At 36.8% G+C, this 16861-nt stretch overlaps 2 protein-coding genes across 2 annotated transcripts; one reads left to right on the top strand and one right to left on the bottom strand.

Moving 5' to 3' along the window:
* Window positions 1-1865: 1865 nt before the first annotated feature.
* Window positions 1866-8244, bottom strand: LOC103326043 (TAF RNA polymerase I subunit A). The gene is made up of 9 exons (XM_008228248.2): window positions 7832-8244; window positions 7597-7713; window positions 7419-7501; window positions 6191-6630; window positions 5532-5698; window positions 4816-4898; window positions 4300-4433; window positions 2733-3038; window positions 1866-2139 (listed from the first exon to the last, which is right to left on the bottom strand). Exons 1-9 carry the CDS (start codon window positions 8174-8176, stop codon window positions 1952-1954), a joined length of 1863 nt encoding a protein of 620 aa, XP_008226470.2. The 5' UTR covers window positions 8177-8244; the 3' UTR covers window positions 1866-1951.
* Window positions 8245-13208: 4964 nt separating this feature from the next.
* HGO (homogentisate 1,2-dioxygenase) lies at window positions 13209-16476 on the top strand. The gene is made up of 8 exons (XM_008228225.2): window positions 13209-13769; window positions 13909-13988; window positions 14273-14440; window positions 14606-14781; window positions 14914-14983; window positions 15114-15268; window positions 15444-15527; window positions 15994-16476. The coding sequence occupies exons 1-8, from the start codon at window positions 13309-13311 to the stop codon at window positions 16216-16218; spliced, it is 1419 nt and encodes a 472-aa protein (XP_008226447.1). The 5' UTR covers window positions 13209-13308; the 3' UTR covers window positions 16219-16476.
* Window positions 16477-16861: the final 385 nt, after the last annotated feature.

The following is a 16861-nucleotide window of genomic DNA, read 5'->3' as shown; positions in this document are numbered from 1 at the left end:
AGGGGAAGACAGCGACTTTATGAGCCTCTACTGTTGGTGGCGATGATGAGATATCAGATGATATTGTGAGAGAGAATTATTAGATTGTGCTATGTGGGCTCTCAGATTTTTGAGGCCCAGTCAATTTTTTTTTACTGCTGGGCCTGCACAGTCAAAGTTATTTATTTATTTATATATGTATTTGTCAATATTCTTGTAAATAAAAAATAAAAAAATTTCTCACTCGATTATGTTATGTTAATTAGGAAGAGCAGAAATGTTCTTTTGTCATACAGTCTAGGTTAATTGTGTTCAGTGTGTATATTTGGACAACTAATTAGATTACGTGTTAGCCAAATGTGTGGTTCACATTTGTAAACGAATTAAAATACAACAAAAGTTCACAATCTGACGACATATATAATTAAGCTTATAGTATGTGAGAGCTAGTAGGAAACGCTTTTTCTGTTATCTATTTTAATACATAGTGCAATAACGGTTGAGTCAGAGTATTTTTTTTTCTTCTTCAAAATGGCGCTCGTGTTTTTTTTATACAATGAAGTGGAGTTTTGAAGAACTTTTATTAGTGAAGAGTCTGAAGGACAATTTGGTTTATTTCAATCGAGCACTGTAAAAGGTTTTTGGTTATCTAGAAATACTTTTAACATTGTAAAAAACACTGCTAAATACATCCTTAGAAGAATCTCTCTCTCTCTCTCTCTCTCTCTCTCCATTTGTATAGATATTGTAAACGACGCCATTTGGAGGGTATGCAACAAGTATTTCCTATATAATAAGGAGTCTAACTGTCAACTTAGCATCATAGACTTAGCTCCATTTGGACGATGTCTACTGATTGTGAGGAAGACCACAGTGAGAAATATTGCATGCAAATTGTAATTTATAAGCTTTTCTGGCAAAACTAGGAGATTCCATATGCACACATTTTCCCATGAATATAAAGCACAAAAAGAAATCTCATCCCGGTCCAACAGGAGATATAATATTGCACATGCATTTTCAGCATCAACTCAGTTTTGATTGCTTGAAATGTAGGTAAACCAAGATGACCAATGCCTTCATAACTTCAATTTGATTTAGATGGATGGATGGAGCTTGTTGATGAGATGAAATAAAACCAACCACAAGTCCATCACCACAATTAATGTTCATTTAAATGTTATATTAAGAACGTCTAATTGCCATGAGCCCCTCCTTTGAGAATAGCGTAGGATGGCCAGTTGGTGAGTGGTGAGGGCAGTGAAGCCCGTGCCCCTTACACCCAAGTTCAAATCCCCCTCTCATTAGATTAAATTAATTTAGACTATCGCTTCTATTTAAAAAATTAAAAAGGAATAGTGTAGGATGCGTTTTAGGAATTCAAAGTCGTTTCAAAACCACTACATTGAATTAATTTTCCAAGCAAAAATGAAATAACAAATAATAAAAAAGTGCATCCATGCGTGTATGGCACATTAACACTGCATCAGATGTTGATGTTTTGTCCATTAGGTCAGGAGGCTGCAGGACCATCATCTCCAAACCCAAGTGCTTTCTACCTCGTGACCCAAGTCTGCCTTCTTACCCACAACTATCATCACCACATTGGAGAGAATGAATGAGTATGAGATTCACTAGCTCCTATCCAATCTGAATCATATGATTTTTCAAGTATTGGATTACGCATTGTACATTCCCTACCATCACCGAGAAACAACGTACCCTCTATATTCATAGGAGTTGTCTCATCTCAACCACCCCTCTTGATTTACTATTTGTATGCACAAAATGTTTTCAAGAATATAAAGCAGGAATATATATATATATATATATATATATATATATCGATATCGTCCTAGTCCTACAGAAGATATTTGCACATTATGTTTCGGAACCCAATTTTGATTGCTTGAAATGCAGGGAAACAAAGAAAAAATGGTTAACAATATGATCAAAATTTGATTGGACAAACTCATCTAGTTCTTTGTTTAAAGTTTGAACAGATTCGAACCGAATTTTGAACGTGTGTCTGCAAAAACATGAGCAAGTCCCTCTCATTTTCTTTCCCTAAGCAGGCATAAGCATCCACAAAATAATCACTCTCTGGCCCATATATATGCACCACACATGCTGCTTTGTAAGCTAAGAGCTGCAAATCACCTGTTTAAAAAATAAGTATAAAAAGAAGATTTATATTTTTCAGCTATTCTGGCTAAACCAATGCAATAGAAAAATATAAATAAAAACTCTGCCATTCAAATCTGAAGATATTCATCGTCTACGTATTCTCAATGGAATTTTAATAATTAGAATCCTTTGCACAAAGAAGTTAACATAATAATAAATAAATAAATAAAGAATTCTTGCTAAAGGTTGTATTCTTCTAGATGAGATAATTGTACACACTCAACAAAACTAGAAGACTATTTAGATGGATGCAGCTCCTAGAGATAAAGTCAAGCACGAGTCCATCAGGGTCTGAATTATACATTAACCAAGTCCAGATTTGGTTTATGTATACTCTAATTTAACACAAAATCCTTAAACGGCACATTAACAAGATCCAATCACCTAGCCACCAACCCAGTGAAGAGTAAGGGCAGAGTGTAAGGTTTTAGGTTTCAATCCACAACCTTCAAAATCACCCTTCTATTTAGGGGAAAAAAACTAATAACTCAAACAAGTTTAGAAATGAAATCATGGCACAAGTAGAGAAACTGGGACAACTTCTCGATTGAATTAAAAATAGATACCTGCTGCAATCTCTGAGGCCAGTATGTTATGGCTGAAATGACGTGTACACCACCATCTGCAGCGAAGTCTCCAACTCTCCCCAGATTTCCCCTCTATAAACATTTTGGGGGTCTTGTTGAAACAAACGGAGTAGCGGTCTTTATGTCCTTTTTCATGTCCATTCAGACACACAGACATTCGGTCCTCTTCATACTGAGAAAGCTTTAGGAAACATAAAGCAAACTCTCTCCATGTGTTGTAGTCTGCATAGGTGGCATCTAAATGCAAAGCTATCATTTCCAGTAGGGACTCAGAACTATATTCTTCTGCAAAATATCAGAAGAGAGCAACAAGAAAGAATTTATAGCTTGAAAAATTAAAACTTGCAGTTTAAATTCTTGTTAGCTAAAAGGATTTCCAAACTATAACTGCTTTCACATATATTTTATTTCTGAAAATCTAATATTTTCATTAATAGTTTCTCCTCATAAATTGTAGTTTGTGCAAGTTTCAAAATGAAATTAATCACAAAGTTAGAGAACAGTAACTTTAAAAATAAAAATAAAAACAAAACAGAACAGAAGGACTACAGTCAAAGGAAGGGGATGTGTAACACCCAAGTTATTAAAATCATATAGCCCAAAAACTATTTTCATTAATAGTTTCTCCTCATAAATTGTAGTTTGTGCAAGTTTCAAAATGAAATTAATCACGAAGTTAGAGAACAGTAACTTTAAAAATAAAATTTAAAAAAAAAAAAAAAAACAGAACAGAAGGACTACAGTCAAAGGAAGGGGATGTGTAACACCCAAGTTATTAAAATCATATAGCCCAAAAACCAAAGAGATAGAGAGACAAAGGATTCCTAGGAATTTAGGAAATAGAACCAAGTTTACTGCCCGTGACCAAAATACCAATTTTGCACTTTCATCTGAGATTTTACAACCTTGAAAACTTGGAAAGAAAAAAAACCTCATAAGTTCCGCATCAGAATGATTAGAAACCAAAACTTAATCTGACAACCAAGGAAGCATTCATTATATCAATAATAGAGAAGTTGGTATGTTGGGAATTCTGGTCATGCACATCATAATAGAAAACTTGGTTTCATTTCCTAGAATTTGGTTCTCAAAAGGATTTTAACAATTGAAACCACAATAAAAACTTATATATTTTCTACACACACAAAAAAAAAAATATATATATATATATATATAATTCACAAGTAGAAAGCAGAAAATCAAAGGCTATATGGTCATGACGTTTCTTAAAGTAAGATTACAAAATTTCCGAACACATAGAGACTAGGGGTTTGTAAACTTAAACAAGGCATTGCTAAACAGGCTCTTTCAGAAGGTTTAGAAGATAGAAATTGGTCAATGCTCCATTAACTGAGATTAAAGAGAGCCAAAGAATTTATAAGATCACTCCTCATATCTTTAGTAATCACATGAACGAGAAATATCTATTGTAACCACATGAAGGCGAAATTCTCAGTATGTAGTGTTAACTATCTGTCTGTTTGCAAGAATGATGGATTTACTCTCACAGATTATGTATAGGATCAAATTGCGAAAAATTGTGTACCACTTTGATGCAGGAGAACAAGCTTTGCCAATGAATCACAACAGGTTGGATCATTCTTTAAGATATCCTCAAAACAAGTAGAAAGCAGAGCGCTGTTGTAACGATCAAATTGCTCCAGAAGACTAGCCCTTAATCTGCCGAACACGTATGCATTACAGCTTTATTACCACTTGATAGGTAAGCATTAATTAACTAGAGTAGCAAAATTTCTATCCCACAAGCATAACTAAAAAAGTTAACCAAGTATTCGGTTTATTGGAATGAACCTTGGAATAGAATGCACATTCACCCAAAACACAAAGGAGGAATGATCATCCTATAAAATTTCATTCCCTTAAAAGCAAGAAAAACTATCATTTACCTTTTACCCCATTATTTTTTGGATCGATCTAGTAACATTCTCTTTCCTAAGCATACTATTATTAATTTTCATTCATGTATTGTGTTTTCTAACTTCTCTATTGAATTCACTCTCACAATCAGACATAAGAACAAAATTGGCAAAGGAATCAGTACCGAATATGCAGAGCTGTGTTTGAGTTACAACAGTAGTCAAGCTCATTTAGGGCCTCTTTAACTTGACCTCCAATCAGCAACAGCTGCCACAAAAAGAAAAGCCTAAGAAGAGAGTACTTGAGTTCTGGTAGGGTACCATAAGCTATAACTATATCAGGTGGTGTAGTGGTGAATGCTCTTTTAATTACTCTTGTTTTTTATATATTTTCTAAGAGAAGCCTTGATGCACGAGCATCTACGAAGCTCTCTAAGATTACTTAGGCCCATCAGTCAATTGGGCTAGGGTTCTATTTACTTTAAATTATTAGTTACTTCTTTTGTTTTCCTATTCTTACTAGGATTTGGTTTAATTTCCTGTTTAGGTTTTTACTTTCCTGTGTCAATTAGGTTTTCAATATTCTAGTATAAATAGGCTATTAAGAGACTCTTGTATTTAGTTTTGTTGATGAATATTAATTTCAGACGTTAGAGAGTTTCTGTTGGGATTTTGCCCTAGAACACAATTATCTTCGTTCCAACTTCGATTCTACTGCTTTATCCTTCTATTCTCTGTATTTTGGGTATGTTTGGGTTGCTGGACAGCAGCTTATACCCGCTGCCCTGCATCAAGCCTCCTTACTAGATAAATTCTAACAGGGCAACCATAGAGTTGGCAACTACATTTATACAATATCATACTAAGATTAAGATAATGTTCTTTCTTCACTAATGTTCACCTGTATCAAAGGATGCAAGGCCACCAATACCGGAGGTGTGGAGTGAAGAGCAAGCCGTAAGTACTTCACTGCAACGTTATAATAGTCATTAAACAAATACATGAAGTCCTCATGATTATCTGTAGCGTCTGGCAATCGTATGGGCAGTAACAGTGACTCCAAGCCCTCTGAAAAAATGGATGATAAAATAATTATATATGTCCATAAAATAATAACGAAGGACTTAGGAAGCTAATAAAAACCTAGGAAAATACGGAGAGACTACAGACACTGGCATACACACACAATAGACTTGGGTTGGTTGTCCCCTCAATGCATTCTGGTTATCTTTCTGTTGAAATTCCAGCTTTTCAAAGAGAAGTTATTACAACCGGTATCTTATCCGTTAGTTGTAGTCAAGACTAGCACACTACAGATTGAATACACTTTATTGGACCATGCAAAAGTAAAACTTAAATTATCTGAAATGACATTATAACAGTTATTGGTTCCGCACAATATGGCTAGTGCTGTTTTAAAAAACTCATCATCCTGCACATGGATGATCTAGGGAACAAAGGGTGTCCTTCCTTACACAAAGAAAGAAATACAATAATTAAAAGCCTAACATATAAAAGAATATTACTTCAATGACAATATGCAGGAAATTCAGGACTCACCAAGGGCTGAGAAAATGGGAGCATACTGCATTTGGCCACCATCATTACATAAAGAAGCTTCATTTTCTGTATTTTCAGCAGAGTCAGCATAGAAATTTTGGGTCTCAAAGTTCGGTTGAGAGTTTTCTATCTCCATCTCATCAACCGTCACAGAAAGTTCTCTATGTAAGCCACTGTCAGCATCATTAGATAATACTTTATCCTTCATGATAGATGTGTCTGAACCACATTGAAAGGCAGTACCAGCCTTGTGAGTGTCAACTGCATAATGCCCCTCTGAGTACGGAAGTAGTTCATCTGATTGCCTAGCGCTGTAAAACTGGTCAGACTCTGTCCACTGCATCTCTTTTGGGAGAGTGGAATACCACAATTGCTGGAATGTCAATCCCACAATCATCATTAACAGTGGGTCCTTTCCAAACTCTTTTAATTGCATGACACTGGGAAAAAAAGCAAGCATAAATGATTTAGACGATGTCTTGCAAATGATATCTCCTTAAAGACACCATATTTGCAGTCTAAATGAGATGGCTAAAAAGGAAAAGGAGTAATTTTGACATTAAAACAGAAGATTGAAACACATTTCCACTAACCAACAAGTGAATTCTGTCCTTCATTAGTTAGGGTCTATCCCCACCTCAGGCAAACAAAAATGGCAGAGAAATTCTACCCTATAGAAAATATCAAGGACATGCAAACTATCTGAAATACAGACACGTGAAATGCAAAGAGACAGAACATGGACACCGAGACAGAAAAATTTTAGAAACGAAACATGACATAGTGGGGACATGAAACAAATTATACACGTACACAGCCAGTGCTCCCTATTTATCTAACAGTTTTTACATTTATGATTTTAAAAAAACTAGAGACGTGATTTATTTTTAGTGGGCGTTACCAAAGTAGCCACGGTTAGCTGATCAGGAATTCTTTCAAAAAGGAAAGAACTCAATAGATAAATTTCTAAAATTTGGATACCCACAGACACTTTAGCCAAAGGAAAGAGGAGCAGCATAAGTCAAATGGATGGATGATATCCCAGATAAGATAACCCCCAAAGAATAAAACACACACTAGCAAAAAACTAGATTTCTCCAAAGATGTTACACTTATATGTCATGGACAAGCAAAACAGCAGCCAACAGGACAAGGCATTAAATAGCACATCAGTTGCTACCATATCCAGAAAGCTACCAAGTAGAGCAAATATAAGCATCATACATACCCCAGGGCATGCTGATGGGCATCATGAAGTTTCCCTTGTGTAAGCCACAACAAAATGCGCTCCACTTGAACCGCATATGTGTACTGCTCAAAAGCAAAATAGGATATGGATAATCATATAAACATATACAGAAATTAAGTGTATAAGACAGGTAGAGCATAGTGAAATTAAACCATACCTCAAAGGACTGAACTGACCCAACCCCATTCCTGCCCTCCCAAACTTCATAAACATCCTTAACCCTATATTCCTTGGAATATTCACTTCCCAAATGCTCAAGCATCTCCATCAAAACCTAAAACCCATTGGCAAAAACCAACAATAAAGATCACATTGTTAAAAGGTTATCCTCAAAACAATCAAATTGTTCAATTTCAACTCCAATTGAGACCCAGAAGGCTTAAACTCATTACCCAATACTTGAACCTGTTGTTCACTGGCGACCTGTCCTTGCGCCCACTTTTCAACAACACGCTCAGGACCCCGCTGGCTTCGACCCAGTTGTGCTGTTTTACGAGCTTGCGCAAGAGCTTGTTGAGCCTGGTTCGATGCTCGGCTCTCGGCCTCGTGGAGCCGACGCCGAGGAGGTAGGAGGGCTTGCTCAAGGACAAAACGATTCGTTTGATAAGCTTTAGAATGTGTGGAGGTATTGCGGTATGAGCTTCTTCGTTGTCGGTGAGCTTTCTTTTGCGGTTGTTTTGTTTGCTTGGTTTGATTGGAGTGTCGTGTTCCGCTTCTGGTGAGTAAGGTTCGGCCATGGCAGCGCAGCTGCAGATTGAGAGAGCCAAACTCCCAAGTATTTTTCTGAGGACAGGGTTTTGGGTTTTTCAGATTCGGAATATTGACTATAGTCAAACCGAATATGATTGCGCTTAATTTTGCCTTGTTTAATTTTTACAGAGTTTACCACATGTGTTTGCAAACATCGCAAAGTACCCCCAATGTTTTAAAACCGTCTCACGTTCCCCACTCAGTTTTTTGACGTTTTAACGTTGGGTCTCACTTCTTTTTAACCCTTAACCTCTTCGAATACGGGTTTCTCAGTTTCTAACAAATGAGGAAATTGGGTGAGAAGGGGAAATTGGAGAAGAGGGTTGTGAAAATCTGATGGTTCCTTCAATAAGGAAAACTATTTGGAACATCAACATTTTATATTATGGAAACTTCTAATTATTATTTGTTTTAGGTAAGAAGGAGAGATGGTGGAGACCAAAGTAGCGGACAACATAGTATGCAATTAAGGCAAAGGAAACAAGCAAGCAGTTCCCAAGGGCCTTCTCAATCCCAGGCATCTGAAGTAGCTGATGCTTCTCAATCCCAACCATCTCAAGCAGCTGATGCTTTTCAATCCCAACCATCTCAAGCATATGAACTTGTCAAATTATCTAGAGTACAACAATGTAGGAGGAGGATGAAAGATCAACAGAGAAGCCATTTTGTCAAAGATCCTTTTTTTCATTCTTAAATGTTGTGGAAGACTTTAATGGTTCAGACATGGTTGTTGGTTTGTGGGATTATTGATGTCTGTTATGGTTGGAACTTGTTTTGGTTGGAACCTGTATATTTGATATCTGTTATGTTTGGAACCTATTATGGTTGGACCTGTTTTGAAACCTGAATATTTGATGTATGTTACGGTTGGAGCCTATTTTGGAATCTATTTTGGTTTGTGCATATATTCCTAAGGTTGTTATGGTTGGAATCTGTTTTGGAACCTATTTTGGTTTGTGCATATATTCATAAGGCTGTTATGGTTTGAACCTGTTTTGGTTTGTGTTATGTTTTGGAACCTGTTCTGTTTGGTTTGTACTTATAATGACAGGTGCTTTTGCTAGTTTTGGACTTTGCCTCTTGCTTTCCAGATTCCAGTAAACTTTGGCATGTTACCAAAGGCTACATATCCACCATAAACTTTGGCAAAGAAGGCAGTCCTGCTTTTTTAGGGAAAACTGAATTTTGGATCTCTTCTTCTAGATTCATCAAGAAATTACCATTCAATTTACCATTCATATCACAGATCAAACTGAATATCACACATTGATTTGTCTAATCTCATTTGTAACCTCTAAACAATTTACCATTCATATCACAGATCAAACTTAACTAGCATTACATTACTTAACTAACTAGCATTACATTCATGTCACCATTTGTAACCTCTAAACAAGTTACCATTCATGTCACCATTTGTAACCCCTAAACAAATTACAATGAACAAACTTAACTAGCATTACATTACATTACACCAAATTACATTACATTACACTGCCAAAGTGCCTTACATTAGATTAGCATTTGTTCTCAAATTAAATTTGCCCATTAAACTACTGCCAAAGTGTCTTACATTACATTAACATTTGTTCTCAAATTACAGTGCTCATTGAACTACTGCCAAAGTGCCTAATTCATTTTCATGGCAAACACCACCAACCAGGAAAGCAACAAAACAGCCCACAATATTTTTGACTTGCTCGAATCTTTGCATTTTCCTTTAACACCCTATCAATCTTCCTCAGCCAACTAGGTATTAAAGACTTTGAACGCTCACACATTTCTGCATCAAACCACTGAAAAAACATATATCTTTTTCTCCACTTCCCTATATCAACCAAGAACAATGACTGAAAATTTCATCAATCACTGACAATTTCATCAATAACAACTCTATCAATTTGTGATGCGAACATGCTTACCTTTGACTTTGGGCAGACTAGAAATCTTCGCCCTGGGTTTGAACTGGTCCAAGAAGTCTGCATTCGTGCTAACTTCCCACAATGACACCATTGGCCATGCCTTCCTTCTCCTTGCTTCTCTCCTGTTTCATCAACGCAAATCTTCTACTCCACAATCTCCCAATTTCAAACTCCACCTCAGAGTTTTATAAACCCCTAATTTCTTCTCTAGCTTCTCCCAAAATCTAAGGAACCCTCAGATTTTCACAACCCTCTTCTCCGATTTCCCCTTCTCACCCAATTTCCCCCTTTGTTAGAAATTGAGAAACCCTTATTCGAAGAGGTTAAAGGTTAAAACAAAGTGGGGCCCAACGTTCGTAACGGAACGTCAAAAAAACTGACGGAGCGGGTAACGTGAGACGGTTTTCAAAACGTTGAGGGTACTTTGAGACTTTTGCAAACACATGTGGTAATCTGAGATAAGTTTGAAAGGACAGGGGGTATGTACATAACTAAGCCTTTGATTAAAGTTATCATGAGTCCCACCTCCTCTAGATGTGACTTGTGAGACACAATACATGAAATTTGTAAGACACAATATGTAATTATAGTTCAATTTAATAAGTTCAATTACAACGCATCAAACAATTATCATGATTCTTTTTTATTTTAATAAAAGTAGTATAATTCAGTTTTACCTGCCGAATGTGGTCAAAATAATAATTAAAAAAATTAATAGCTAAATCATTGATATTTACTATTCAAAAAATACTTTTTCAACATGAATTTCAATAAAAAGCTAAACATGATCATTTAAGAGTAAGGGAGCTTGTGATATGCATGGAGAAAAGATCTATCGATAATTTTTGATGTAATTTCTTTATAAAACATAAAAAGAAAAATAGTTGAGTAATATAAACTTCAAAAAGAAGCAACAAAATGCTTCTAACTTTTTGGATAGAATTGCTTCAAAATTATTACTAATTCCAAGTAAAATTCTTATAATGAAGTTGATTTCAACCAGTCAAAATTTCGACAAAACAAAAACTACCAAGTTCAAAAAGAGAACAAATTCAACAAGCCCGAACATGCAAAACAAATCCAAGAAGAACCTAACCAACAATCTCTTAGTTGATTAATAATTTTTTTTAATTTTTGGTTGGAAAATAACCTAATTTAGAAGTTGCCCCTCCACTCCTATTTCATAAAAGAAAAAGAAAATCTAATTTTGTTATTTCCTTTCATTTTTATTTGGTTTTTTAAGATCTATGGTCCTGAACTTTATAACCACTTGAGCTTTAGTCCCTAAGCTTTCAAAATAACTTCCACAGTCCCTCAACTCCACTTTCATTTGTAACAAAAGTCCTTGACTAATTGTTACTTTTCTCCCTCAAAATAAGGGGCAAAATGGTCATTTTAAGTGTTTAGGAATAAAAAAAAAACCAGCAACTCAATGACCTCCTCCACTGAGGATGACTTACTAGCCACCTCCAGCCCCACACTAAATCACACTTAAATCATCCCAATTCGCATTCCAATTCGGTTGAGTGTTAAATTTGGACAAGTGATTTCACCACACCATATAAGAATATATTACAAAGAGAAATATGTTAGAGCTCCATAACTAGAGCTTGCACAAAATATCATCTATAGCACTATTTGATCAAAATTCTCACAGGAGAATATTCGCAAAAGATTCTTCACCATGCTTCCTTCTCTCTCTTCTTCCTCGATTATTGCGAAAAATGTTGGAGTAAATAGACTACACCCAGTGTTAGTTAAAGGCCCTCTGATGCCTTAGTCAGTTAGGTGATCTTTAGGAAGATAAGAAAATAACAGAGAAAGTCGCAGTTTTCTCTACAGTACGAGAGAACCGAGTGGCCGAAGCTGTGTAAGAGAGAAAGTAGGCAGCAAGAGAGAGCAATTTTTTAGTAGGGTTTCAGAATTACCTCATATATTTGGTGTAGCCATGTATTTATAGTACTCTTTCCTTCTAGGGTTTTTTAGAGAATAATTCTCACATGGAATGAAATTAGAGATTTAATGAAGATCAAATCCCTAATTTATGATATTATTCCTATCTTAAGTTTAAACGATTGACCAATTAAATGAAGCACAATTGTTGACTTAAGGAATATTCCCATCATTCACGTAACGCCTCGTGATTGGTTGTCGAAATATTTGCTCCTACAAGCACCATCATACAAAACCATATTCAAGCATTATAAATTCATGACTATCATCCATAATAAAGTAAATAAATAAGATTAATAGCAGACCCATGCTCTAAATATCTGTTCTGGAAATCTCCATTTTTAACACTTTTTGAAGCCTCAAATCTATACACCATGGTGGGGAGATCTCCATTTCATTTTGGCTTTTTAGTAGCTATGGTATTCGCACTAGAGGCTACTTACTTACTAAACAGCTTTGACCAAACATGCATATAGCATACATATGAAACTATGAATCTTGCCTCAGATAGGCTCAATCAATTAAACACTAGAGATGATTAAATTAGAGCAAATTAAGAAGCTAAACTAATCGTCATAATAGAAAATAAAGAAGAGTAGGATTCGAACCTCTTCGTCTACTAGCTTGGACTTGTTCAAAGAACCTAGTTAGTGCAAAAGACTCGAGCTTGGGCTGGTCTATGAAGAAGAGCACGAGCAGATGGTACACATTGGCGACGGCCAGGTTAAGAATCTCAACGCCACCATCTCCTTCAGTTTAACGGGGCCACCATGTCCTTTAGGTTGGAGGTTGAGTTTACTTTAATTTTTTTTAAAAAAATTTTTAAATTTTAAATTTAAATTCATTTAAAAAAATGACTAGACACTTAAAAGGACTAATGTGCCCCTCATTTTGACGGAAAAAAGTAACAGAAGTTAGTCAAGCACTTCTGTTACAAACGGATGGTGGGTCGAGGGACTGTGGAAGCCATTTTGAAAGTCCTGAGGGACTAAAGCTCAAGCAAATACAAAGTTCAGGGACCACAACTTCTAGAAAACCAATTTTATTTTGTCCTAACATTGGCAATGATCCATGAATGTAGCTCCCTCCAAAAAATCCTTTCCCACTTTCCCATACGACTCTCCAACTGATGATGAGCATGTCACGTCATCACCAGCTTTCTACCCTTTCCCCAATCCAAAGATTTCTCTTTTTCTTATATAATTGCAAGAAATCTCAGCGTCAGCTGAAAATCAAACTCCACAATGGATGATCATCAGCAACCGGTCATCAAAACCAACGGCCCAGATTCATCCTCGTCCTCCTTCTCCGACCTCCAGTACCAGTCGGGCTTCCACAACCACTTCTCCTCCGAAGCTCTCCCCGGAGCTCTCCCCCACGGCCAGAGCAGCCCTCTCCTCTGCCCGTACGGCCTCTACGCCGAGCAAATCTCCGGCACCTCCTTCACTTCCCCTCGCAAGCTCAACCACCGGACATGGCTTTATCGCGTCAAGCCTTCAGTGACCCACGAGCCCTTCAAGCCGCTCGAGTCGAGCCACAGGAAGCTCGTCTCCGAGTTCACCGACTCGAACAGCTCCACCACGCCGACCCAGCTCCGGTGGAAGCCGGTTGATATACCCGAGACCCCCACAGACTTCGTTGAAGGGCTTTACACTGTGTGTGGTGCTGGGAGCTCGTTCCTCCGCCATGGTTTTGCTATTCACATGTAATTGGTACTCTTTGCTTTGCTACCCAAGTAGAGAACATGTGTATAAGCTTTGTAAAGGTGGAATTTTTTATATTCACTATTTGATCATTGATGGGAAGACTTTCTTTTTGTTTTTGTTTTGTTTGATTATGTGTAGGTACACTGCCAACAAATCAATGGATAATTGTGCATTTTGCAATGCTGATGGTGACTTCTTGATAGTTCCCCAAACTGGAAGTAAGTGATTGGTTAATGATAATTGTCAAACTGCAACTCATAATTAATTTCTTTCTCTATTGGGGTGCTTGGACTTTGATGTGGTTCTGTGCATTTTATTGTTCATGTATATTGTTTTTTACTGTTGGATTTGCTTTTTTTTCCTCTTCCTTTTTTGAAGTTTGTGTTAATTCTATTTGAAAACTGATTTGATGGTCTTAGTTAATGGTCATTTTTCTGAGACTAAATTTGTGCTGTGTAATGATCAAAGACATTTTTTGTTATGCTCTATTCTGGTTGTGCAGGGCTCTGGATCACTACCGAATGCGGAAAATTGCAAATTTCTCCCGGTGAAATTGCTGTATTACCTCAAGGATTTCGTTTTGCAGTTGATCTGCCTGATGGCCCTTCACGTGGCTATGTGGCTGAGGTTTTTGGCACCCATTTTCAACTCCCTGATCTTGGACCAATAGGTAGGTACACCGTATGTCTTCATCTCCTTTTGTTCCAGTTGTCAGCAGTAAATGTATGAAGTGTAGAATAACTGTTTATAAAACTCAAATCATGTGATCTTGGCTACTATATTGAGCGTTTTCATTACCTGTAGGCAGTGAGAGTGTAATTTTGAATACATGTAGGAGCTAATGGTCTTGCTGCTCCAAGGGATTTTCTTGTTCCCACAGCATGGTTCGAAGATAGTTACCGTCCAGACTACGTTATTATACAGAAATTTGGTGGGGAACTTTTTACTGCAAAGCAAGAATTCTCTCCCTTCAATGTAGTTGCTTGGCATGGCAATTATGCTCCATATAAGGTGGGTGATATTGTTACTGTTGCCTTTTTGCTTATGTGTTTAATGTTGCTCCCTTTTCTTTCTGTTTTGTTAATTATCATCTTTTGACTCAGGGGACCTGATTTGTAAAAAAAAATCGTTATTTGCTTGCAGTATGATCTGACTACATTCTGCCCTTTCAACACTGTTTTATTTGATCATGGTGATCCATCAATCAATACAGGTAATATATAATGTGGCACTTCCTTTTTGTTTTTAATTTTTCCCAAACATTTTCTTTGAAAGATAATAATTTTCATTGTTAATAAAAATCTGTGAGTTATCGTGGCTGATCTTGTGCAATTATGATGCAGTTTTGACAGCACCAACTGATAAACCTGGTGTTGCATTACTTGATTTTGTTATTTTCCCTCCGCGATGGTTGGTTGCCGAACATACATTCCGACCTCCATACTACCATCGTAATTGTATGAGCGAGTTTATGGGCCTTATTTACGGAGGATATGAGGTAATACCATGAAAATGTTGACTACTAAATATCTTAAATATAAAATTTGCTCATTTCACTATAAGTGTATGAAGGAGCTCTACTGAACTTCTGCTTTCGAACTGAATTAGGGTTTGAGGGTCATCTGTATGTTAGACTCAGCACAAAAAAGTTAATACGTATTATTGTTTTGCAGGCGAAAGCTGATGGGTTTCTTCCAGGCGGTGCAAGCCTTCATAGCTGCATGACTCCCCATGGTCCGGATACCAAAACATATGAGGTATGCCTTTTTTATGCAACACAATAATACATAAAAGATGCAATTTATTTTCCATGTTTCAATTTTGAGGACATAGCTTAGTCTGTTATACTGTCCTCACTCCATTGTTTGAATTATAAAGTGGAGATTTCAGTTCCACCATGGATGAGAAATTATGGATGGTTCATAGTTATATTCTTTTGATTGATACACAGACAAAATTAACAATATATTTTGGTTGATCGCATTTCATAACTGGTTGTGTTCTCATGAAGTGTTCCCACCTTTCTTCTACAGTAGGTTAATGCTTCGAAGTATTATGAAACGAAAGGCTTAATGTTCACTTAACTGATATGGTTGACTGGTTTTTTATTTTTCTGTTCCTTTCTGCTAATGGACTGGCTTCACACTTGTTTAGTTGGACAACACCCGTAAGTGTTCAACGATCAGTCCTTGTTTAACACCATAATATATGTTGGATTGACAGGCTACCATTGCACGTGGAAATGAAGCAGGACCATCTAGAATTAGTGATACTTTGGCTTTCATGTTTGAATCTTGTTTGATCCCCAGAATATGCCCAGGGGCTCTTGAGTCTCCCTTCATCGACCGTGATTATTACCAGTGTTGGATTGGTCTGAGATCACATTTCGCACGCGAAGGGGCAAGTGCTAAAGATGGAGATTTCCAGAATGGGGAGAAAGAGGATTAGGGTGGAGACGGGCGTGACAATGTAGACAGATGGAAACACTAAAGTGCCTATACAAAGACTGTAAGCAAACACATAAACCCTACTGTGTACATAGTACAATATAACATGAGCATGAGTGTAACCATTAACATGCTAATTTGTCTCAACTTTTGAATTAAAGCCTTTAATACGATTGGGGCTTCTATCAAGTTTAGGAGATGTGAATAGATGTGGAAAATAGCACGTGGCAATTGATTGGGTTGAGATTTTAGATTGAAATTCCGTCTTAAAATGCCATCTAAACTTGCATAATTTTGAAATCACAAAACAATGAAACCTTGATAAAGAAGGCACCATAACCATCAGAACTACCATCATTGACGCCGCTGCCACTATGCCACCATGGGGACGGGCGGGACTACCATATGGTGGGTTGTATGGGCTGTAGCTGAATCCCCTTATTAGCACCAGCTATACTAAAGGCCTGGTTTATCACTGCCATTGCTATTGCTGCTATTGTTGTAATTGCTTTCTGTTGTGTGAAATCTAAGACCTTCTTGTTGATGGACTACACAATTATCACACAAGCCACACAAAGATAAAGCACGCATGAAACCACAAAGTAAACACACACACAAAGAACACAAGAATTTATGGAGGTTCA

The sequence above is a fragment of the Prunus mume genome, linkage group LG3 (assembly GCF_029339155.1).
Source record: "Prunus mume cultivar Tortuosa linkage group LG3, ASM2933915v1, whole genome shotgun sequence".
NCBI classification, from domain to species: Eukaryota; Viridiplantae; Streptophyta; class Magnoliopsida; order Rosales; family Rosaceae; genus Prunus; species Prunus mume.
The sequence above is the reverse complement of the archived record's forward strand: the minus strand, read 5'-3'. Positions and strand labels throughout refer to the sequence as shown.